The sequence below is a fragment of the Oncorhynchus masou genome, chromosome 29, assembly GCF_036934945.1.
Source record: "Oncorhynchus masou masou isolate Uvic2021 chromosome 29, UVic_Omas_1.1, whole genome shotgun sequence".
NCBI lineage: Eukaryota > Metazoa > Chordata > Actinopteri > Salmoniformes > Salmonidae > Oncorhynchus > Oncorhynchus masou.
In genome coordinates, this window is record NC_088240.1 from 68877589 (window position 1) to 68902339 (window position 24751).

At 43.5% G+C, this 24751-nt stretch overlaps 1 protein-coding gene across 4 annotated transcripts in view; it reads right to left on the reverse strand.

Annotated features, from left to right (window-relative positions):
• LOC135520391 (protein spire homolog 1-like) overlaps positions 1-24751 on the reverse strand; it is a 65428-nt gene that overhangs the window by 21015 nt on the left and 19662 nt on the right. For all 4 annotated transcript variants that reach the window (XM_064945918.1, XM_064945915.1, XM_064945917.1 and 1 more), the window contains exons 3-7: positions 18572-18808; positions 10745-10870; positions 5019-5093; positions 4604-4768; positions 4390-4476 (exon numbers count right to left, since the gene is read on the reverse strand). In XM_064945918.1, coding sequence (XP_064801990.1) covers positions 4390-4476; positions 4604-4768; positions 5019-5093; positions 10745-10870; positions 18572-18808 — 690 coding nt within the window. The remainder of the gene's footprint in view (positions 1-4389; positions 4477-4603; positions 4769-5018; positions 5094-10744; positions 10871-18571; positions 18809-24751) is intronic.

Genomic DNA, 24751 nt, shown 5'->3' on the forward strand with positions numbered 1-24751 from the left:
ACACTGAGTTATGGGCATCAGAGTTATGGACTTCAGGCCTTTCGCAGCTGCCAAGTAAACCTTAAGTACACTGTCACTTTACCGTTAATATCACTGTCACTGTACTGTTAATTTCACTGTACTGTTTATATCACTGTACCGGTAATATCACTGTCACTGTACTGTTAATGTCACTGTACCGGTATTATCACTGTCACTGTATTGTTAATGTCACTGTCACTGTTAATATCACAGTCACTGTACTGTTAATATCAATGTCACTGTTAATATCACTGTATTGTTAATATCACTGTACTGTTAATAACACTGTACTGTTAATGTCACTGTCACTGTACTGTTAATATCACTGTACCGGTATTATCACTGTCACTGTATTGTTAATGTCACTGTCACTGTTAATATCACAGTCACTGTACTGTTAATATCAATGTCACTGTTAATATCACTGTATTGTTAATTTCACTGTACTGTTAATATCACTGTACTGTTAATGTCACTGTCACTGTACTGTTAATATCACTGTACTGTTAATATCACTGTACCGTTAATTTCACTGTCACTGTTAATATCACTGTACCGTTAATGTCACTGTCACTGTTAATATCACTGTACTGTTAATGTCACTGTCACTGTTAATATCACTGTACCGTTAATATCACAGTCACTGTACCGTTAATATCACTGTCACTGTTAATACCACTGTACCATTAATATCACAGTCACTGTACTGTTAATATCACTGTACTGTTAATATCACTGTCACTGTTAATTTCACTGTACCGTTAATATCACAGTCACTGTTAATATCACTGTACTGTTAATATCATTGTCCCTGTTAATATCACTGTACTGTTAATATCACTATCACTGTTAATATCACTGTACTGTTAATATCACTGTCACTGTTCACTGTACTGTTAATATCACTGTCACTGTTAATATCACTGTACTGTTAATATCACTGTCACTGTTAATATCACTGTACTGTTAATATCACTGTACCGTTAATATCACAGTCACTGTACCGTTAATATCACTGTCACTGTTAATATCACTGTCACTGTTAATATCACTGTCACTGTCACTGTTAATTTCACTGTACCGTTAATATCACAGTCACTGTACTGTTAATATCACTGTCACTGTTAATATCACTGAATTGTTAATATCACTGTACTGTTAATATCACTGTACTGTTAATGTCACTGTCACTGTACTGTTAATATCACTGTACTGTTAATATCACTGTACCGTTAATTTCACTGTCACTGTTAATATCACTGTACCGTTAATGTCACTGTCACTGTTAATATCACTGTACTGTTAATGTCACTGTCACTGTTAATATCACTGTACCGTTAATATCACAGTCACTGTACCGTTAATATCACTGTCACTGTTAATATCACTGTCACTGTTAATTTCACTGTACCGTTAATGTCACTGTCACTGTTAATATCACTGTACTGTTAATGTCACTGTCACTGTTAATATCACTGTACCGTTAATATCACAGTCACTGTACCGTTAATATCACTGTCACTGTTAATATCACTGTCACTGTTAATTTCACTGTACCGTTAATATCACTGTCACTGTACTGTTAATATCACTGTACTGTTAATATCACTGTCACTGTTAATATCACTGTCACTGTTAATTTCACTGTCACTGTTAATATCACTGTACTGTTAATATCACTGTCACTGTTAATATCACTGTACTGTTAATATCACTGTCACTGTACTGTTAATATCACTGTCACTGTTAATATCACTGTACTGTTAATATCACTGTACTGTTAATATCACTGTCACTGTTAATATCACTGTACTGTTAATGTCACTGTCACTGTTAATATCACTGTACTGTTAATATCACTGTCACTGTTAATTTCACTGTACTGTTAATATCACTGTACTGTTAATATCACTGTCACTGTTAATATCACTGTCACTGTTAATATCACTGTACTGTTAATATCACTGTCACTGTACTGGTACTATCACTGTACTGTTAATATCACTGTCACTGTTAATATCACTGTCACTGTTAATATCACTGTCACTGTTAATACCACTGTCACTGTTAATATCACTGTACTGTTAATATCACTGTCACTGTTAATTTCACTGTCACTGTTAATATCACTGTACTGTTAATATCACTGTCACTGTTAATTTCACTGTACTGTTAATATCACTGTACTGTTAATATCACTGTCACTGTTAATATCACTGTCACTGTTAATATCACTGTACCGTTAATGTCACTGTACTGTTAATATCACTGTCACTGTTAATATCACTGTACCGTTAATATCACTGTCACTGTTAATATCACTGTACCGTTAATACCACTGTACCGTTAATACCACAGTCACTGTACCGTTAATATCACTGTACTGTTAATATCACTATACCGTTAATACCACAGTCACTGTACCGTTAATGTCACTGTACTGTTAATATCACTGTACTGTTAATATCACTGTACTGTTAATATCACTGTCACTGTTAATATCACTGTACTGTTAATGTCACTGTCACTGTTAATATCACTGTACTGTTAATATCACTGTCACTGTTAATTTCACTGTACTGTTAATATCACTGTACTGTTAATATCACTGTCACTGTTAATATCACTGTCACTGTTAATATCACTGTACTGTTAATATCACTGTCACTGTACTGGTACTATCACTGTACTGTTAATATCACTGTCACTGTTAATATCACTGTCACTGTTAATATCACTGTCACTGTTAATACCACTGTCACTGTTAATATCACTGTACTGTTAATATCACTGTCACTGTTAATTTCACTGTCACTGTTAATATCACTGTACTGTTAATATCACTGTCACTGTTAATTTCACTGTACTGTTAATATCACTGTACTGTTAATATCACTGTCACTGTTAATATCACTGTCACTGTTAATATCACTGTACCGTTAATGTCACTGTACTGTTAATATCACTGTCACTGTTAATATCACTGTACCGTTAATATCACTGTCACTGTTAATATCACTGTACCGTTAATACCACTGTACCGTTAATACCACAGTCACTGTACCGTTAATATCACTGTACTGTTAATATCACTATACCGTTAATACCACAGTCACTGTACCGTTAATGTCACTGTACTGTTAATATCACTGTACTGTTAATATCACTGTACCGTTAATACCACAGTCACTGTACCGTTAATATCACTGTACTGTTAATATCACTGTACCGTTAATACCACAGTCAAAGTACCGTTAATATCACTGTACTGTTAATATCACTGTACTGTTAATACCACAGTCACTGTACCGTTAATATCACTGTACTGTTAATATCACTGTACCGTTAATACCACAGTCACTGTACCGTTAATATCACTGTACCGTTAATATCACTGTACTGTTAATATCACTGTCACTGTTAATATCACTGTACTGTTAATACCACAGTCACTGTACCGTTAATGTCACTGTACTGTTAATATCACTGTCACTGTTAATTTCACTGTACCGTTAATATCACTGTCACTGTCACAGTTCACTGTACTGTTAATTTCACTGTCACTGTTAATATCACTGTACCGTTAATACCACAGTCACTGTACTGTTAATATCACTGTCACTGTTAATTTCACTGTACTGTTAATATTACTGTCACTGTTAATTTCACTGTCACTGTACTGTTAATTTCACTGTCACTTTGTAACAATAACTCTTGACTGGCAGTACTTCTCCTCTCATTACTGAGGCAGGCACTTCAGTGAGGCTGGGGCAGTGAGCATTGATGTACAGCTCCAGTAGCAGATGATCTGATTATCTATCAATCACCCCTCATTCCAATCAGTATAATCATACCCCAGAACCCCAAAACCTGAACTACCTGCATTTCTTTTGGGATATTAAGAACTCTTTCTTTGACTAAAGATGGGTTCAGTGGCTTGAGGTTGAAATGGAAAGTGGAGTCCTCTAGCACCAATTCCTCCAGTGATGAATGAGACATGGAAGGATGGCTTGGCAAGACTAGAAGACACCAGAATGAGAGGAAAGTGGGGCAGGTACCATAGAATGTACTATCGTATAGTATATAGTACATGTATTATACAGTACTGTACATTAACAGGATTAGGAGAGAAAATGCCCCATGTTCTCCTCTCTAAACCCTATGACTGTACAGCCCACATAGATAAGAGATATACTTTACATACATAGCTAATATTTGTATTTTTATTTCATTCTATGGTACTATGTTCAGTCCAAAGAGACAGAACAGAGTTGTATCTCTATGGTTCAGCCCACCACCATGCCAACACCAAAGAGGTTGCTAGTCGATGTAAAGTATATCTGTTGTTTCTATAGGCTGTGCACTCACAGGGTTAAGAGGAGGTCTGGACCGGATGAAGTCTAGGATGACCTCATGGGCGCTCTTCTTCAACCTTGGTGGTATGTCGTTGTTTACCTGGAGGTGTAAGGGGAGACACACACACACACACAAACACACACACACACACACACACACAGATTAAGAGAGACCATAACTACATATAAGAAACAAACCATGCTTTTAAGACACCTAACAGTCTTACCATGACCTTGCGTAGTTTGTAGCGTTTGGAGCGGATGTCATCCATGAGCATCTCGTAGGGCGTGAGCTGGAACTCGATGGCCAGAGGGTTGTACTGGCGCTCCTGGACCTTCTTCAGCTTCACCCCGTTCCGCAGGTCTCCCATCACCTGCATCCAGAACTTAGCCTGGGTGGTGCAAGGGGACAGAAATCACATAGCAACACAGTACTCATCCAATGATTTAACACTTATAGGGCCAATTTCCAGACCCAGATGAAGCCTAGATACTCCTGGGCTACAAACATGCTAGTCCAAGAGTAGGTTAAATATGAGTCTGGGAAACCTGTCCTAAGGGTGTCACATAAGGGAGTCAGAGAAGGGTGTTACCAGGTAAAAGGGGCTGTGTGAGGCTTGTGATAAGGAGCTGGTCACCTACCCAGTCTGCATTCTGGAGCTCATTTAGGTCTCTGCTGGGATCCTCAGACGGCTCGCCACCCATCTTCCGAAGATTCTATGAGAGAGAGAGCGAGAGAGAGAGAGAGAGAGAGAGAGAGAGAGAGAGAGAGAGAGAGAGAGAGAGAGAGAGAGACAGAGAGGGGAGAGAGAGAGAGAGATGGGGGGATCAGAGTGAGAAAGAGATGAGCACTCAGAGCTTAATGTGAGTTTAAAGGCCCAGTACAGTCAAACATCGTGATTTTCCTGTGTTTTATATATATATTTCCACACTATGAGGTTGGAATAATACTGTGTAGTTGTGAAAATAATGATAATAGTGTTAGAAATGTCAGTCTGTTTTTGTGTGAATGAATTTTGGCCTGCCTGGTGACATCAAAAGATAGCTCCGAAACCTCTCTGGCAATAACAGCTAGTTTTCAGTTTTTCCTTCCCCACTGACAGAGTTATTGTTTTTTGCTAAGAAACTATTTATGTTTCTTTTTGACCATTTTAATTGAAAACAATAAAAGTAAGGTACTTAATTGTTACCCAGAAATGATTTGATTTTGAGATAGAAATGGCTTAGGACGTTGAATTAAGTAACTGACCTCAAAGCCACAGATTTCATCCTTTCATGTTGAAATGAGATGTTGTGATAATCAAGTTCACTAATGCTGTGGTAATCAAGTTCATTGAGTACCACAGCATTAGGACAGGCAGCTAGCCCTGCTATCAGTCACACCGACAAATCAATACCTATTCGATTATCTATGACAGTTAACAAGAGCCTTCGCAGCCTGACAACCTGCCAAGTCCTATCAACTAGCATCATGATGGTACACTCACACATTCCCACCACACTCATGCCCAGTCCATTTTCATCCGTGATTGAAAATCATCATTGTAGCCATAGGGAATGAAGCATGGTTCTGCCAGTGTATGCATAGCAGAGATTATAGCTTTAAGCAATGGTCAAGATGACTGTATGAAATATAGTGTGGGAACTCCCTTAGCTATCCCATGCTAACACCAATCCACTGCTTTCAAATGTGTGGGAAGGAGTGAGCAAGTGTACTTCGAGAGCATTGGGATGCAACCAATGAAGCAGTGAGCAACCTGCATCCCTTCTCTTCCTGATTCAGGAGTTCATTAGAGGACAGGACACTGGGGGATCTGTTCTGCAGCAGGCTGGAAAGCCTCCTCCTCCTCTCTCTCCTCCTCTCTCTCCTCCTCTCTCTCCTCCTCTCTCTCCCTGTTATTTGTGGTAAGAGAGTGGGCGTCACCTGCATCCCACTGGTGTTTGATAGAGCATTCATGGGAGTCTCTCTGCTACAGCCCCTCACAGGAGATTTACTACAGGGCCTCTCCTCTCACTGGATATACAGAGCCATAACTCACACTGCACTGCAAGGGCATTTGCTAAGGTGTCTGCCTTCTCTACCATTAACAGTTTGGTACATATTTCCTTTTCATGTAATAACATAAAACAGAACGCTTTACCATGGTCCGTGAATAACAACATGATTGTTGACAAACATTTTTAAAAAGGACATCATTTATGAGCAGAGGAGCCCAGGGTGAGATGATATTGGATTTAACACCCGGTGCTCATTTATACGACCAACACAATACTATCCCTTTCCTAACTTGTAGTATTTAACCCTGAGCAAATAGGAACAGAAGTGGCTTTGGTATTTCAGCTACAACTATGCTTTTAATAGTGTCCCTCTGTCCTGTTATAGAGCTCTTTGTTATGAAAGAAATGGTCTCTCTCTCTGCCTGCTGTCCTGTAGATGCAGTTAGCTAGCCAGATCCCTTATGGGACAACACGTCTCTGCCTCACTGCCAGACAGAGAAGGACAAGCGGGGGAGGGGAATGATGCAGGGCCGAAAGCACATCGTACTTCTCCTGGTATCACACACACACACGCACACACGCGCACACACACGCACATGCACACGCACACACACACACACACACACACACACACACACACACACACACACACACACACACACACACACACACACACACACACACACACACACACATATAAATGTAACATAAACGTAACCTATATAAACGTCCCACATTGAACAGCCAAGCATCTTGACCAGAGATTGCACTGTCCAGCAGATCCTTAGTCCCATCCCTACTGCTATAGTTCTAGATGTCTCTGCCTCCACATACAGTAGACTAGACTACATCCTGGCCTATTCACATCTGGTTGCACACACCAGATAGGCTAACTAAACTGGATGTACTGTCTGTCTATAGACCCCTGAACCACAGAGCTTGACACTTGTCTCCCCTTCTTCATAGCTAAGCTTCTTACCCTCTCCTCATAATAAGACTCTCCATTCTCTTTTGTAACAGTGACTTATATAACTGTCCATTTCCTTCGCTCCTTTCAGACGTACTACTGTGGAGGGGGAGTGCTGCTTGTCTGGATGGGTCCCTGGGGAGTAGCACCTAGTCTGTGGTTCATGCAGACCATTCCATTTCCTTCGCTCCTTTCAGACGTACTACTGTGGAGGGGGAGTGCTGCTTGTCTGGATGGGTCCCTGGGGAGTAGCACCTAGTCTGTGGTTCATGCAGACCATTCCATTTCCTTCGCTCCTTTCAGACGTACTACTGTGGAGGGGGAGTGCTGCTTGTCTGGATGGGTCCCTGGGGAGTAGCACCTAGTCTGTGGTTCATGCAGACCATTCCATTTCCTTCGCTCCTTTCAGACGTACTACTGTGGAGGGGAGTGCTGCTTGTCTGGATGGGTCCCTGGGGAGTAGCACCTAGTCTGTGGTTCATGCAGACCATTCCATTTCCTTCGCTCCTTTCAGACGTACTACTGTGGAGGGGAGTGCTGCTTGTCTGGATGGGTCCCTGGGGAGTAGCACCTAGTCTGTGGTTCATGCAGACCATTCCATTTCCTTCGCTCCTTTCAGACGTACTACTGTGGAGGGGGAGTGCTGCTTGTCTGGATGGGTCCCTGGGGAGTAGCACCTAGTCTGTGGTTCATGCAGACCATTCCATTTCCTTCGCTCCTTTCAGACGTACTACTGTGGAGGGGGAGTGCTGCTTGTCTGGATGGGTCCCTGGGGAGTAGCACCTAGTCTGTGGTTCATGCAGACCATTCCATTTGCTGAGCACATAGATTTTTCCTATGGCAAACCCTGCAGAAAAATGTATGACCTCAATGATGCATATTTTTGGGGTTCACAGGTTATATAAATGACAACTCAGACTATGGGGGCTTGGTGGGTCTATGTACATGTATTTTCTTCTGTGTCATGTTGAGCAATAGGAATAACTATTGCCCAGTGGATCAGGCTTCCTGCCATCCAGGACCTAGGCGGTGTCAGAGACTCCAGTCACCACAGTCATAGACTACTCTCTCTGCTACCGCACGGCAAGTGGTACCAGTCTGAGACCAAAGGGCTCCTTAACAGCTTCTACCCCCAAGCCAAAAGACTGCTGAACAATTCATCAATTGGCCACCCAGACTATTTGCATTGACCCCCCCGCCATTGTTTTTACACTGCTGCTACCTGCTGTTTATTATCTATGAAGTCACTTTACCTCTACCTACATGTACAAATGACCTTGACTAACCTGTACCCCCACACATTGACTCGGTACCGGTAACCCCTGTATATAACCACCTTTAGTTTATTTTGTAAAGACTTTCTCAACTCTATTTTCTTAAAACTACATTGTTGGTTATGGACTTGTAAATTGGCATTTCACGGTAAGGTCTATCTATACCTGTTATATTCGGCACATGTGACAAATAACATTTGATTTGATTTAGCACATGTGACCCTGTGGCAGACAGCAGTGCATTGTGAGACATTAAACTAAGCATTTAGGTATGCAGACATGTTCACAACAGCATTACTGGTTTACCTATGTACAAATGTAGGATCTTAATTTGAGCCAGTTTGCTACAGCAGGAAAATAATCGTGCCGGCACAGGAAATCTGAATTATTATGTGGATTATAATGAATTGACATTTTATAGGGTTTGATAAAAATGTGAAAAGTCAGAAATTTCAAAGTGGAAAATACAAACTTCAGAAGTTCTCCTGCAACAACGTGATCAAATTAAGATCCTACATCTGTACCACCACAGAACTAAGCCCTATAATACTGTACTCCAGAACTGTACAGACAGAAGTGGACTCTGCTCCCCAGCTAGGTGAAAGACTGAGCATAATATTTGACAACAAAACCTACAGCTACTACAAGGCAGCTTCCCCTGAGGTAGACAGATCACTCCCATCAATGTTCATTACTAGCCTACTTTAACATTTCATATGCTGTGTTGGGATAGCATGTCTACAAGCACGCACGCGTACGAACACGCACACACACACACACATATACACACACACACACACACACACACACACACACACACACACACACACACACACAGCATGTAGTGTTGTTCCGCTCTCTCAGTCCCCAGTCTATCCCTATTACATTCTAGCCCACAGTAAACATCACTGTGATGACCTGTGGCAGACATGGTTAGGGATGTACTGAAATATGAGATGCTAAATATAATCCATGCGTGCGGCTTGGTGCGAAGTACAGAGGCAGATAACAACACTGCTGCCTGAGTCTCATCCTGACTCCCTGCTGTGGATATGTTTTACAAACAACAGCTGTGGCTCTAGCTTTAGAGTACAACATCAATCCAAGTATCCATGCCAACAGACTGGTTATGTTGTGTGTGTTACTTTTTTTAGCGAATTGCTTGATTTTAGCAGAGTAATAGACAGTTTCACTAGAAAACACACACACACAGAGTAATCTGCATTCCTTCTCTGTAACCCACATGCACACACACACACACACACACACACACACACACACACACACACACACACACACACACACACACACACACACACACAGTAACCTGAATTCCTTCTCTGTAACCCACATGCACACACACACACACACACACACACACACACACACACACACACACACACACACACACACACACACACACACACACACACACACACACACACACCTGCATTCCTTCTCCTCTGTAACACACACACCCGACTCAAGGCTGATATACAGTAGGATCCATTACAGGACATGTACATAGTGTGCCATGTTGATCAGTTCTCTGAAGCATGTGAAACGCCTTAATGTCATGCTGCTTAATCTCCTGAATGAATGTCTCTCCAGTCACATGACCTCTGAACATATGTCCCGGGTCTACATGTTTGTCTGATTTACAGTACAAGGATGTCTAGTGGTGAATGCCGATGACCATTCAGATTCACCTTTCAGTGGTCCTATGTGCACCGGAGCCTGAGAATGAGATGTCAATCAGGTCCCAGAAACAGACCGGAGCTGTTCCAACATCCACACTGGTTAGCATACCACATAGGATAAAGCAATGTATTGGGAATACATGCTAAGTAGTATGCTAGTATAGACAATGGAACAGAACCATTATGAAAGCAAGCTGAGGGTCGATGTAGTCAGGTACTGTGTAGTGTGTTGTGAGCATTGGTAAATGGGGGTGGTTTGGTGAACCATCCTCACACGATGAGTAACCTTTCCTGAGACCTGAAGACTTTCTTTACCTGCTCAAGCTAATTCCTAACCTTTAGCTCAGTGGACTAGCACAGTATTGTCGCAAACAGGAGACAGGGGGTTTGAACCCAGTTGGTCACGCATTGATGTGTACGTAGCCTCACCTCTTTGGCACTCTTGATCTTCTCCAGGAAGGAGCGTAGCTCCCTGGTCTCAGCGTAGAGAGCACGGCACACAGCCTGGTAGTGGCTGGGGGCATCGCCAGGGCTGGGGAGGTGAGACACACACATCTATAGACAGACAGACAGACAGACAGACAGACAGACAGACAGACAGACAGACAGACAGACAGACAGACAGACAGACAGACAGACAGACAGACAGACAGACAAAGTAGTACTGTAAGTAAAACGTAAGTATGGTAATTCAGCAGATGACAGAACGTATCCTTGTGACAGCAGATTACAAAATACTGTATGTCCTTGTTTCTCTGAGACAGAAGGTCTGAAACAGAAGGTTCTCTTGGCATGATCTTGGCACCAGTAGACCACTGCATTTCCCATCCCATATAGCTTCTCAAATTCTAACAGAAAATGGTTGGCCGTCTCATCTGCAATCTTGTCCACCAAGTAAATTCCCTGAAATGTCATCATTTCCATGAGAGAAATGGTGCTGCTGTGTAGAGGAGGAAGCCTGGAGTAGAAATTGAGAATTATGTGTAAGCGAGTCTTTCCCCAGTAGCATCATCATCTCAATATTCCCTGACCCAGTCATTTTTAATAGAGTCATGCTTATACAGGAGAAGATCCCTGACTGCAAATCACACAGGAACATACATCTGAAATGTTGTGAAAGAGAGAGAGAGGCAGGCATTTACTTTAGAGCAAGGCTCTGTATTTACATCAGACAAAGAGAGAGAGAGAGACAAGGGGTGGACTGGAGGATAGAGAGGATGACAGCTACACTGTCATCCAGGCAGCTCAGATGTCCACAGCCTCAGATAACCTTACGAACAGTCGCTATGGAGACCTGGTTCCATCCCCTGGGCCCTGTCTCTAGAATCATTACTTCCCCACTGTCATGTCTGTCCTCGGGCCGGATGCAAGGCTGAAGACTATGGTTCAGTCGAGGCTCCTCCTCAGAGGAAGGGGAGGACCATCCTCCTCAGTGAATTTTATTTAAAAAATAATAAATAATTAAATTTAAAAGGTTCTCCTTTTTAGATAAAACTATACTAAATATATTCATATATCACCAAACAATTGATTAAAATATTACTTTGAGGGGCCTCCCGGGTGGCGCAGTGCTCTAAGGCACTGCATCGTAGTGCTAGCTGTGCCACCAGATACTCTGGGTTCAAGTCCAGGCTCTGTCACAGCCGGCTGAGACCGGGAGGTCCATGGGGCAAAGTACAACTGGCCTAGTGTCGTCCGGGTTAGGGAGGGCTTGGCCGGTAGGGATATCCTTGTCTCATCGCGCGCTTGCGCCTCCTGTGGCGGGCCGGACACAGTGCACGCTGACCAGGTCGCCAGGTGCACGGTGTTTCCTCCGACACATTGGTGGGGTTGGATGCGCGCTGTGTTAAGAAGCAGTGCGGCTTGGTTGGGTTGTGTTTTGGAGGGCGCATGGCTTTCGACCTTCGTCTCTCCCGAGCCGGTATGGGAGATGGAGCGATAGGACAAGATAGTAACTACTAACAATTGGATACCACAAAAAAGGGGGTAAAAAATGTAAACACTATTTTGCAATGAAGGTCTACAGTAGCCGGAGGACAGCTAGCTATGAAAGCATACGCTAAAAATGAAGGAGAAGCAAAAGAGAGTGATTTCTTAATTTTTTTCACTGTCAGTTTCACTGACAGCTAGAAAATGCAGCAAGCTAGTTTAGCCTACTCAAACACCCTGCTCAAACAGAGGGATGCTATGTTAGCTAGCTGGCTATGACTATCCAACACAACACTGGAACTCTTCCAAGTCAAGGTAAGCTTTTGTTTTTACTAATTTATTGTCACCATGACTGTAGCGGGCTTACTAATGCGTTCTATTAGCTATGTTGACTAGGATGTTACTTTAGCTAATATGGTGACACCAATGTAGGCTGTGTATAGTGGTTATGATATGGTTTGGCTTGGAAAGTGTTTTTTACCTGGTCTCCTTCAGCTGATGTGTTATGCATTGAAGTCCACAAGTGAATGAAAAAGGTGAGAGGAGGAAAACGCATAGATGCAAGAAGGAACACAACATGGCTGCTAGGAAAGTGAACTGTGTTTACGTTTAATCAGGGGTGTATTCATTCCAAAAAGTGTTTCTTAAATGGAATGAAACAGGGATAAACATACATGAATTTGTCCAACAGAAACTCTCGTTTGAAACTCTTGGACTAATGATTACACCCTAGATCAGCTAGATGCGGGCAAGAGAGTGGAAGGTGGTATTGAATGTCACTTTCTGTCACCTCAAATTTTTCTCTCGACCTATGTGCACCTACGTTGTAAACTTTCATTCACAGGCTAGGTTGTAGCAACCTCATGATGGGTATATGGAAAATTCAAGTATCATTTAGTAGCCTAAACCTATCGATGTTAAATTGAACTGGGTGAATGGAATATGAATTGCAGTCATCCAATATGCTCTAATAGAAATAAGGCCATGCTCATGAAAAAAAATGGTCCTCCTGCCACTGCTATGGTTATGTAAACACCATTGGGGCATCTAAGGACTCACTGGGTGGATCTAGTATGATGTCTGTTCTCTCATTACTACTGGACATGCTGGGTGGATCTAGTATGATGTCTGTTCTCTCAACATTACTGGACATGCTGAGTGGATCTAGTATGATGTATGTTCTGTCAACACTACTGGGCATGCTGGGAGGATCTAGTATGATGTCTGTTCTCTCAACACTACTGGACATGCTGAGTGGATCTTGTATGATGTATGTTCTCTCAACACTACTGGGCATGCTGGGTGGATCTAGTATGATGTCTGTTCTCTCAACACTACTGGACATGCTGGGTGGATCTAGTATGATGTCTGTTCTCTCAACACTACTGGACATGCTGAGTGGATCTAGTATGATGTATGTTCTGTCAACATTACTGGACATGCTGGGTGGATCTAGTATGATGTCTGTTCTCTCAACACTACTGGACATGCTGGGTGGATCTAGTATGATGTCTGTTCTCTCAACACTACTGGACATGCTGAGTGGATCTAGTATGATGTCTGTTCTCTCAACATTACTGGACATGCTGGGTGGATCTAGTATGATGTATGTTCTGTCAACACTACTGGACATGCTGAGTGGATCTAGTATGATGTATGTTCTGTCAACACTACTGGGCATGCTGGGTGGATCTAGTATGATGTCTGTTCTCTCAACACTACTGGGCATGCTGGGTGGATCTAGTATGATGTCTGTTCTCTCAACATTACTGGACATGCTGGGTGGATCTAGTATGATGTCTGTTCTCTCAACACTACTGGACATGCTGGGTGGATCTAGTATGATGTCTGTTCTCTCAACACTACTGGACATGCTGAGTGGATCTAGTATGATGTATGTTCTGTCAACATTACTGGACATGCTGGGTGGATCTAGTATGATGTATGTTCTGTCAACACTACTGGGCATGCTGGGTGGATCTAGTATGATGTATGTTTTGTCAACACTACTGGACATGCTGGGTGGATCTAGTATGATGTATGTTCTGTCAACACTACTGGGCATGCTGGGTGGATCTAGTATGATGTATGTTCTCTCAACACTACTGGACATGCTGGGTGGATCTAGTATGATGTCTGTTCTCTCAACATTACTGGACACGCTGGGTGGATCTAGTATGATGTCTGTTCTCTCAACACTACTGGGCATGCTGAGTGGATCTAGTATGATGTCTGTTCTCTCAACATTACTGGACATGCTGGGTGGATCTAGTATGATGTATGTTCTGTCAACACTACTGGACATGCTGAGTGGATCTAGTATGATGTCTGTTCTCTCAACATTACTGGACATGCTGGGTGGATCTAGTATGATGTATGTTCTCTCAACACTACTGGACATGCTGAATGGATCTAGTATGATGTCTGTTCTCTCAACACTACTGGGCATGCTGGGTGGATCTAGTATGATGTCTGTTCTCTCAACACTACTGGGCATGCTGGGTGGATCTAGTATGATGTCTGTTCTCTCAACACTACTGGACATGCTGGGTGGATCTAGTATGATGTCTGTTCTCTCAACACTACTGGACATGCTGAGTGGATCTAGTATGATGTCTGTTCTCTCAACACTACTGGACATGCTGAGTGGATCTAGTATGATGTCTGTTCTCTCAACACTACTGGGCATGCTGGGTGGATCTAGTATGATGTCTGTTCTCTCAACACTACTGGACATGCTGGGTGGATCTAGTATGATGTCTGTTCTCTCAACACTACTGGACATGCTGAGTGGATCTAGTATGATGTCTGTTCTCTCAACACTACTGGACATGCTGAGTGGATCTAGTATGATGTCTGTTCTCTCAACATTACTGGACATGCTGGGTGGATCTAGTATGATGTCTGTTCTCTCAACACTACTGGACATGCTGGGTGGATCTAGTATGATGTCTGTTCTCTCAACACTACTGGACATTCTGAGTAGATCTAGTATGATGTCTGTTCTCTCAACATTACTGGACATGCTGGGTGGATCTAGTATGATGTATGTTCTGTCAACACTACTGGACATGCTGAGTGGATCTAGTATGATGTCTGTTCTCTCAACATTACTGGACATGCTGGGTGGATCTAGTATGATGTCTGTTCTCTCAACACTACTGGACATGCTGGGTGGATCTAGTATGATGTCTGTTCTCTCAACACTACTGGACATGCTGAGTGGATCTAGTATGATGTATGTTCTGTCAACATTACTGGACATGCTGGGTGGATCTAGTATGATGTATGTTCTGTCAACACTACTGGGCATGCTGGGTGGATCTAGTATGATGTATGTTCTGTCAACACTACTGGACATGCTGGGTGGATCTAGTATGATGTATGTTCTGTCAACACTACTGGGCATGCTGGGTGGATCTAGTATGATGTCTGTTCTCTCAACACTACTGGACATGCTGGGTGGATCTAGTATGATGTCTGTTCTCTCAACATTACTGGACACGCTGGGTGGATCTAGTATGATGTCTGTTCTCTCAACACTACTGGGCATGCTGAGTGGATCTAGTATGATGTCTGTTCTCTCAACATTACTGGACATGCTGGGTGGATCTAGTATGATGTATGTTCTGTCAACACTACTGGACATGCTGAGTGGATCTAGTATGATGTCTGTTCTCTCAACATTACTGGACATGCTACTGGGTGGATCTAGTATGATGTATGTTCTCTCAACACTACTGGACATGCTGAATGGATCTAGTATGATGTCTGTTCTCTCAACACTACTGGGCATGCTGGGTGGATCTAGTATGATGTCTGTTCTCTCAACACTACTGGGCATGCTGGGTGGATCTAGTATGATGTCTGTTCTCTCAACACTACTGGACATGCTGGGTGGATCTAGTATGATGTCTGTTCTCTCAACACTACTGGACATGCTGAGTGGATCTAGTATGATGTCTGTTCTCTCAACACTACTGGACATGCTGAGTGGATCTAGTATGATGTCTGTTCTCTCAACACTACTGGGCATGCTGGGTGGATCTAGTATGATGTCTGTTCTCTCAACACTACTGGACATGCTGGGTGGATCTAGTATGATGTCTGTTCTCTCAACACTACTGGACATGCTGAGTGGATCTAGTATGATGTCTGTTCTCTCAACACTACTGGACATGCTGAGTGGATCTAGTATGATGTCTGTTCTCTCAACATTACTGGACATGCTGGGTGGATCTAGTATGATGTCTGTTCTCTCAACACTACTGGACATGCTGGGTGGATCTAGTATGATGTCTGTTCTCTCAACACTACTGGACATTCTGAGTAGATCTAGTATGATGTCTGTTCTCTCAACATTACTGGACATGCTGGGTGGATCTAGTATGATGTATGTTCTGTCAACACTACTGGACATGCTGAGTGGATCTAGTATGATGTCTGTTCTCTCAACATTACTGGACATGCTGGGTGGATCTAGTATGATGTCTGTTCTGTCAACGCTACTGGACATGCTGAGTGGATCTAGTATGATGTCTGTTCTGTCAACACTACTGGGCATGCTGGGTGGATCTAGTATGATGTATGTTCTCTCAACACTACTGGACATGCTGGGTGGATCTAGTATGATGTCTGTTCTCTCAACACTACTGGACATGCTGAGTGGATCTAGCATGATGTCTGTTCTCTCAACATTACTGGACATGCTGGGTGGATCTAGTATGATGTCTGTTCTCTCAACACTACTGGACATGCTGAGTGGATCTAGTATGATGTATGTTCTGTCAACACTACTGGGCATGCTGGGTGGATCTAGTATGATGTATGTTCTGTCAACACTACTGGGCATGCTGGGTGGATCTAGTATGATGTCTGTTCTCTCAACATTACTGGACATGCTGGGTGGATCTAGTATGATGTATGTTCTGTCAACACTACTGGACATGCTGAGTGGATCTAGTATGATGTCTGTTCTCTCAACATTACTGGACATGCTGGGTGGATCTAGTATGATGTCTGTTCTGTCAACGCTATTGGACATGCTGAGTGGATCTAGTATGATGTCTGTTGTGTCAACACTACTGGGCATGCTGGGTGGATCTAGTATGATGTATGTTCTCTCAACACTACTGGACATGCTGGGTGGATCTAGTATGATGTCTGTTCTCTCAACACTACTGGACATGCTGAGTGGATCTAGCATGATGTCTGTTCTCTCAACATTACTGGACATGCTGGGTGGATCTAGTATGATGTCTGTTCTCTCAACACTACTGGACATGCTGAGTGGATCTAGTACGATGTATGTTCTGTCAACACTACTGGGCATGCTGGGTGGATCTAGTATGATGTATGTTCTGTCAACACTACTGGGCATGCTGGGTGGATCTAGTATGATGTCTGTTCTCTCAACACTACTGGACATGCTGGGTGGATCTAGTATGATGTATGTTCTGTCAACACTACTGGGCATGCTGGGTGGATCTAGTATGATGTATGTTCTCTCAACACTACTGGACATGCTGGGTGGATCTAGTATGATGTCTGTTCTCTCAACACTACTGGACATGCTGGGTGGATCTAGTATGATGTATGTTCTGTCAACACTACTGGGCATGCTGGGTGGATCTAGTGTGATGTCTGTTCTCTCAACATTACTGGACATGCTGAGTGGATCTAGTATGATGTCTGTTCTCTCAACACTACTGGACATGCTGAGTGGATCTAGTATGATGTCTGTTCTCTCAACACTACTGGGCATGCTGAGTGGATCTAGTATGATGTCTGTTCTCTCAACACTACTGGACATGCTGGGTGGATCTAGTATAGATAATATTCTCAACACTACTGGACATACTGAGTGGATCTAGTATAGACAATACTCTCAACACTACTGTACATGCTGAGTGGATCTAGTATAGATTATAGTCTCCACTACTGTACATGGTGGGTGGATCTAGTATAGATAATAATTTCAACACTACTGGACATGGTGGTGGATCTAGTATAGATAATAATCTCAACACTACTGGACATCGTGGGTGGATCTAGTATAGATAATCATCTCAACACTACTGGACATGGTGGGTGGATCTAGTATAGATGATACTCACAACACTACTGGAGGAAAGACACATATACAATAACTGCAGGCTCCAGTACCATGACCCTGACCTGATCACCACCATTTTGTAGTTGACTGCACTTGATGGCTTGACAGCAGAAAACCTACTATTTCCTTATTAACCCTGCCATTCACCCATATAGTGACATTTTGGCTTTTAATCATCAACCACCACCCTCCCCCAATCAACAGCTGCCTACCTTCAGGATGTCCCTGTAGCCACGGACATTACAGATGTTGATGGGGTCGTCTTCGGCCTCCTCCTCTTCCTCGGTGGCCTCGTAACCTTCGTCAGGGCAGGCGTCTCTCTCAGCCTCGCCCATGTTGGTCATGAGGTCTATGAGCTGCTCCAGGGGTGGGCTCAGCTCCCGCTCCTCGCTCTCCTTCAGTCCGTAGTCCAACGCCTTGTAGATCATGATGCCCAGAGACTCAATCACCTGAAGGACAGGACACAAGCAACAACACACACTAGGTATCATTATATTGCCATCCATATACGGTGCCTTTGGAAAGTATTCAGACCCCTTCACTTTTTCGACACTTTGTTATGTTAGAGCCTTATTCTAAAATGGATTAAATAAATATAAATCCTCAGCAATCTACACACAATACCCCACAATGACAAAGCAAAAACAGTTTTTTTACATTTTGGCAAATGTATTAAAATAGAAAACAAAAATACCTTATTTACATAAGTATTCAGACCCTTTGCTATGAGACTCGAAATTGAGCTCAGGTGCATCCTGTTTCCATTGATCATCCTTGAGATGTTTCTACAACTTGATTGGAGTCTACCTGTGGTAAATTCAATTGATTGGACATGATTTGGAAAGGCACACACCTGTCCATATAAGGTCCCACAGTTGTGCAAAAACCAAGCCATAAGGTTGAAGGAATTGTCCGTAGTGCTCCGAGACAGGATTGTGTCTGGGAAGGTTACCAAAAAATGTCTGCAGCTTTGACGGTCCCAAGAACAGTCGACTCCATCATTCTTAAATTTAAGAAGTTTGGAACCACCAAGACTCTTCCTAGAGCTGGCCACCCGGCCAAACTGAGAAATAGGGGTAGCAGGGCCTTGGTCAGGGATGTGACCAAGAACCAGATGGTAAATCTGACAGAGCTCCAGAGTTCCTCTGTGGAGATGGGAGAAACTTCCAGAAGGACAAACATCTCTGCAGCACTCCAACCAATTAGGCCTTTATGGTAGAGTGGCCAGACAGAAGCCACTCCTAGTAAAAGGCACATGGCAGGCCACTTGGAGTTTGCCAAAAGGCAAAAAAAAGGCACATGTATACTGCCAGTCTCCCGCCTGTCCAGCGCTGCCAGAGTCTCCCGCCTGTCCAGTGTTGCCAGTCTCCCGCCTGTCCAGCGCTGCCAGTCTCCCGCCTATCCAGCGCTGCCAGTCTCCCCCCTGTCCAGTGCTGCCAGTCTCCCGTCTGTCCTGAGCTGCCAGTCTCCCGCCTGTCTAGTGCTGCCAGTCTCCCCCCTGTCCAGTGCTACCAGTCTCCCCCCTATCCAGTGCTGCCAGTCTCCCGCCTGTCCTGAGCTGCCAGAGTCTCCCCCCTGTCCAGTGCTGCCAGTCTCCCGTCTGTCCTGAGCTGCCAGATTCTCCTGTCTGTCCTGAGCTGCCAGAGCCGCCGGTCAGTCAGGAGCTGCCAGAGCCACCTGTCAGTCAGGAGCTGCCAGAGCCGTCTGTTACTCCGGTGCTGCCGGAATCGCCCGTCACTCCGGTGCTGCCGGAATCGCCCTTCACTCCAGAGCTGCCAGAGTCTCCCGCCTATCCGGTGCTGCCGGAATCGCCCTTCACTCCAGAGCTGCCGGAGTCTCCCACCTATCCGGTGCTGCCGGAATCGCCCTTCACTCCAGAGCTGCCGGAGTCTCCCGCCTATCCGGTGCTGCCGGAATCTCCCGTCCATTCGGGACCCTAGCAGGGGTCCCCCTCCGACACATTGGTGGGGTTGGATGCGCGCTGTGTTAAGAAGCAGTGCGGCTTGGTTGGGTTGTGTTTTGGAGGGCGCATGGCTTTCGACCTTCGTCTCTCCCGAGCCGAGATGGAGCGATAGGACAAGATAGTAACTACTAACAATTGGATACCACAAAAAAGGGGGTAAAAAAATGTAAACACTATTTTGCAATGAAGGGGGTCCCCAGTCCGAGGTCGGCGGTGAGGGTCGGCGGTGAGGGTCGCCGCTCGAAAGGCGCCACGGAGGCGGGTTAAGAGGAGGATAAAGACTATGGTGGAGTGGGGTCCACGTCCCGTGCCGCCACCGCCACCGCGGACAGACACCCACCCAGATTCTCCCCTACAGGTTCAGGATTTGCGGCCGGAGTCCGCACCTTTGGGGGAGGTACTGTCACGTTCTGACCTTAGTTCTTTTGTTATGTCTTGTTTTAGTATGGTCAGGGTGTGAGTTGGGTAGGTTGTCTATGTTCTTTTTTCTATGATTAAGGATTTCTGTGTTTGGCCTGGTATGGTTCTCCATCAGAGGCAGCTGTCAATCGTTGTCCCTGATTGAGTACCATACTTAGGCAGCCTGTTATCAACCTTGAGTTGTGGGTGATTATTTTCTGTTTCGTATCTGTACCAGACAGATCTGTTTCGGTTCAATTTCGTTCTCTTGCTGGTTTTGTATTTTAGTGTTCTGAATTCTATTAAAGAATATGAACACTTACCACGCTGGTCCTCACCTTCTTCCACCACAGACAACCGTTACATCAGGTAGGAAACTCGGAGCTCAAGAACATGTCTTGAACGCACTAACCCAGTTCCGAGTTCCCAGATGTTTTGAACGTGGCATTAAAAAATATTATACCAAAGTCCGCAGTCATGTAAAATGACATAGAATTGTATGAAATGTGTTTATAAGAGGCCAACAATGTCAGGGACCATAGGCCACAAAACAAAATTCCCATGTGTGCAACTTCTGTAAGTGCCTCTACTCCACTGCTCTATGTGACAACGCAAATGTGATGGTATAAATGCAATGCTTTATTATAAAGGTGATTTTTTTTCTCTTATGCGTTCCTCAGAGCTCCCCATGTCACCCCTCTCTCACGCTCACTTTTTGTTCCTGGACTTCCCGATGTACAAATTAAGCACTGCTTAAGTCCAAATCTAGTAGGTGTGTGAGAAAGACGTTAGCAGTCCCAGTCAATGCAGTGAAGCGGCTTCCCTTAGTTAATCAGGTGAATCTGGCCTCTGAATGGCAGCTCATGGAGAATGAGGCCAGAGCTGGCCTAGCGTGCCAAGCCCGAGACAAAAGACTGACAGAGAAATCACACCGGATTACACTGAAAACCTGAATGCTGCTGATGAACAGTGAGAAAGGAGAGAGAGAAAAAGAGAAAGAGGGGGAGAGAGAAAGAGAGAGTGAGCAAAGGAGATATAGAGAAAGTGAAGAGAAGGGGGAATTTGAGGGGAGGAGAGAGTAAAAGCGATGGAGGGACATTTGCACAAATGTTTTTTCTTAAACTGTTTTCGCTTTGTCATTATAGAGTAATAAAGATAGATATAATAAAGATAGATAGAAATAGGGAGGGAGAGACATGGAAAGAAAATTAAGTGAGAGAAAGGAAGAGAGAGAAAAGGAGAGCAAGAAAGTAAGAGAAAAGAGGGAGGGGTTCGGTGTGTTTTTGTAGGTCAGACTTCATGGGCAAGGTCACAGGACCCTGTTCAGATCAATAGTCATCCAGGAGGATTGATGTTAGTGGATCTGTCCTGACCTCCTCTAGAACACAGAACACTACCGTGGCTCAGTGGGAACCTGGGGACCTCTGCACCCTGACGAGGATAAGCCCTCTTTGTCTGGCTACACCCCACCCTGCCCTGCTCTTCCCTACCTCCCCTCTGATGTTACATCCCACCTCACACTCCACTCTCTGCTGTTACACACCCCGCCAGAGACACACAACATCACCATTTCTCCCCTGTGCTATGAGACCGGTCACTCTCAAATCCAAAATACTAAAGTCCGCCTATAAACTCTAAGCAGCTTTCATCCAGACTGCATTGTAGAACAACCCAAAGTGAACCTAGCTGTGATAGGCCCGACAGACACTAGGCAAGCCGAGGTAAGGCAAGAGGAACTTCAAGCCTTTATTGTTGAGGTGTGTTTGACATTGTTCCTTGCTAATCGAAGGTCAAAGTATGAACTATGCATTGCATTCAGTCTGAAGAGCGAAGACAGAACAAAGGAATCAGAACACAGAGAAGAATCCCTCAGAAGAATGATGTGCCTAATAAACATGTGGGGAAACTTCTAGAACATGAACAATAATGACTCACAGTTAAATTCTTCCAGTTTTCAGAAAAAGACGTATGCATGGGAGGTAGCCTAAACTGTAGGTAGATGCCTAAACATTGAATGTGCAGCTTGTTAATTAATAGCTATAGCATGGTTTAAGTAGGTGGGAGACAGGGTGGTTTTAACATCAATAAGTGCTATGTATTCCCTCAGTCAGGAGGAAAGCCAACACAAACATGACTGTTCTAATGATTCATCACACTCTCCTTTCTTCACAGACTTGGGACTAAACTAAACTAAGTGAAGGAATGGAAGGAGGAAGGAATGGGGAGGAGGGAGGAAGGAGTGAGTGGGTGTCAAGAGATTGTGGATTTTAACTGTACAGTGAAGCGCAGCCATGAGCAGGTAAAAGAACATCAAACAGACTGTCTGCGTTCCTCACATGGCGATCACAGAGATGACGAGAGAAAGAGAGCAAAAGAGAGAGTGAAAGAGAGAGAGAGAGAGAGCTGATCACGGGGCAGGGAATGGTTCTGCCACACGCATACATGTTTTCTTCACACGCAATCCAACCTTTCCCTGTAAATACCATACCAGTACCACACCCTCCTGAGGTCAACATGAATATCTTAACGTACCACACCCTACCAAGGTTAGAGGTTTTAAATAGACCAGATAGAACCACTGTGTTAGAATGCCTCTGTGCAGCTTTCTGTCATTAAAGCCCCTATGCAGTCTTTGTCATTTATTTTCAAATCACTGTGTGTCATTTATATCACTGTGTGTTTATTTAATATATATTTTTATACAATATATATATATATATTTTTAAATAATTTATTTCCCTGACCCTCTTTTGGCCCTTGAAATGCTCCTACACGAAAAAGCATTATAATAATTTTTCACAATTTCAGTGTTATTTCAACCTCGTGTGGAAATATAATAAAAAAATAGAAAATCCCATTTTTAACTGCAACTTTTTTGACCATGGAAACTTCTCCCTCAAGCCTCTGCCTAGACCTCTGCAATGGGCTCAACCTGTTTCCTTTATACAACCTGAAGATGAATGAATACCAATGATTGTGACGAGAATTGAATAGATAATTATTGTCAATTTTAAACAGCAACCTGCTCGGCCTATATGAAATATGTATATTTTCAGTAGCAATGTGACTGTTTGAGGCTAGCAGTTATGTCAACATGGCCATCAACAACCACAAATACTAATCTTCAATCTTCCATAATCATAAGACTGTTGGCTCAACATCATTCAGCCTCATACAAATTCACGAATATGGTTTACATTCAGGGCCAAATCCCATTCCATCTCTTACGTTTGATTCTTGAGGAGGGCTGCAATGATTTCTGTGGGACAATGGATTTTTATTTTACATAACCCAGTGCCATAACGTCTGGCTTCAGTTTACCTGTGTAAACTAGCATATTGTGTCAAGGTTTCTTCAGATTCAGATTCAGAGTGTTTAATAGTCACAGGGTTCCAGGTGTGATTGCAGGGTACCGTGAAAATCTTAGGCTTTGAGCTCCAACACGCAGGACTAAGTGAAATAAAATAATGAAAATGGTAATAAAAAAACAACAATATAAATCATTAAACCATGGAGTGGGTATGGTCAGTGGGACTTAATACATTCAAGATCACATTTCATAGTACAAGACCTCAGGTATAAACAATGAATAACTGAAGGCTTAACAAACCACTCCAGTTGGGAGAGGAATATTTAACCTTGTCTTCCCATATCAAGCCCAGGGTTTTGACAGGAGAGTGAGGGAGTAAAAACACTCCTCGTGATAGGTTGTTCTCAGCTTGTCTCTGCTCCACTGGCCTCTGAGAATTAACTTTGCATTCCAAATGGCACCCTATTTCCTATGTAGTGCCCTAAATGTGATGTTATTTGGGACACGGGTGACAGTTCCACTGCCCTCTCTCAGAAGGCTATGATAGGTCACATAGCTTGCCTCACAACAAGGAAAGCTGGGAAGGAGTCCTTCATAGGGTTGCAAAAGAAGGGTATGATAGGAGGTTGGTGGCACCTTAATTTGGAAGGACAGGCTCGTGGTAATCACTGGAGCGGAATAGGTGGAATGGTATCAAATACATCAAACACAAGATTCCCA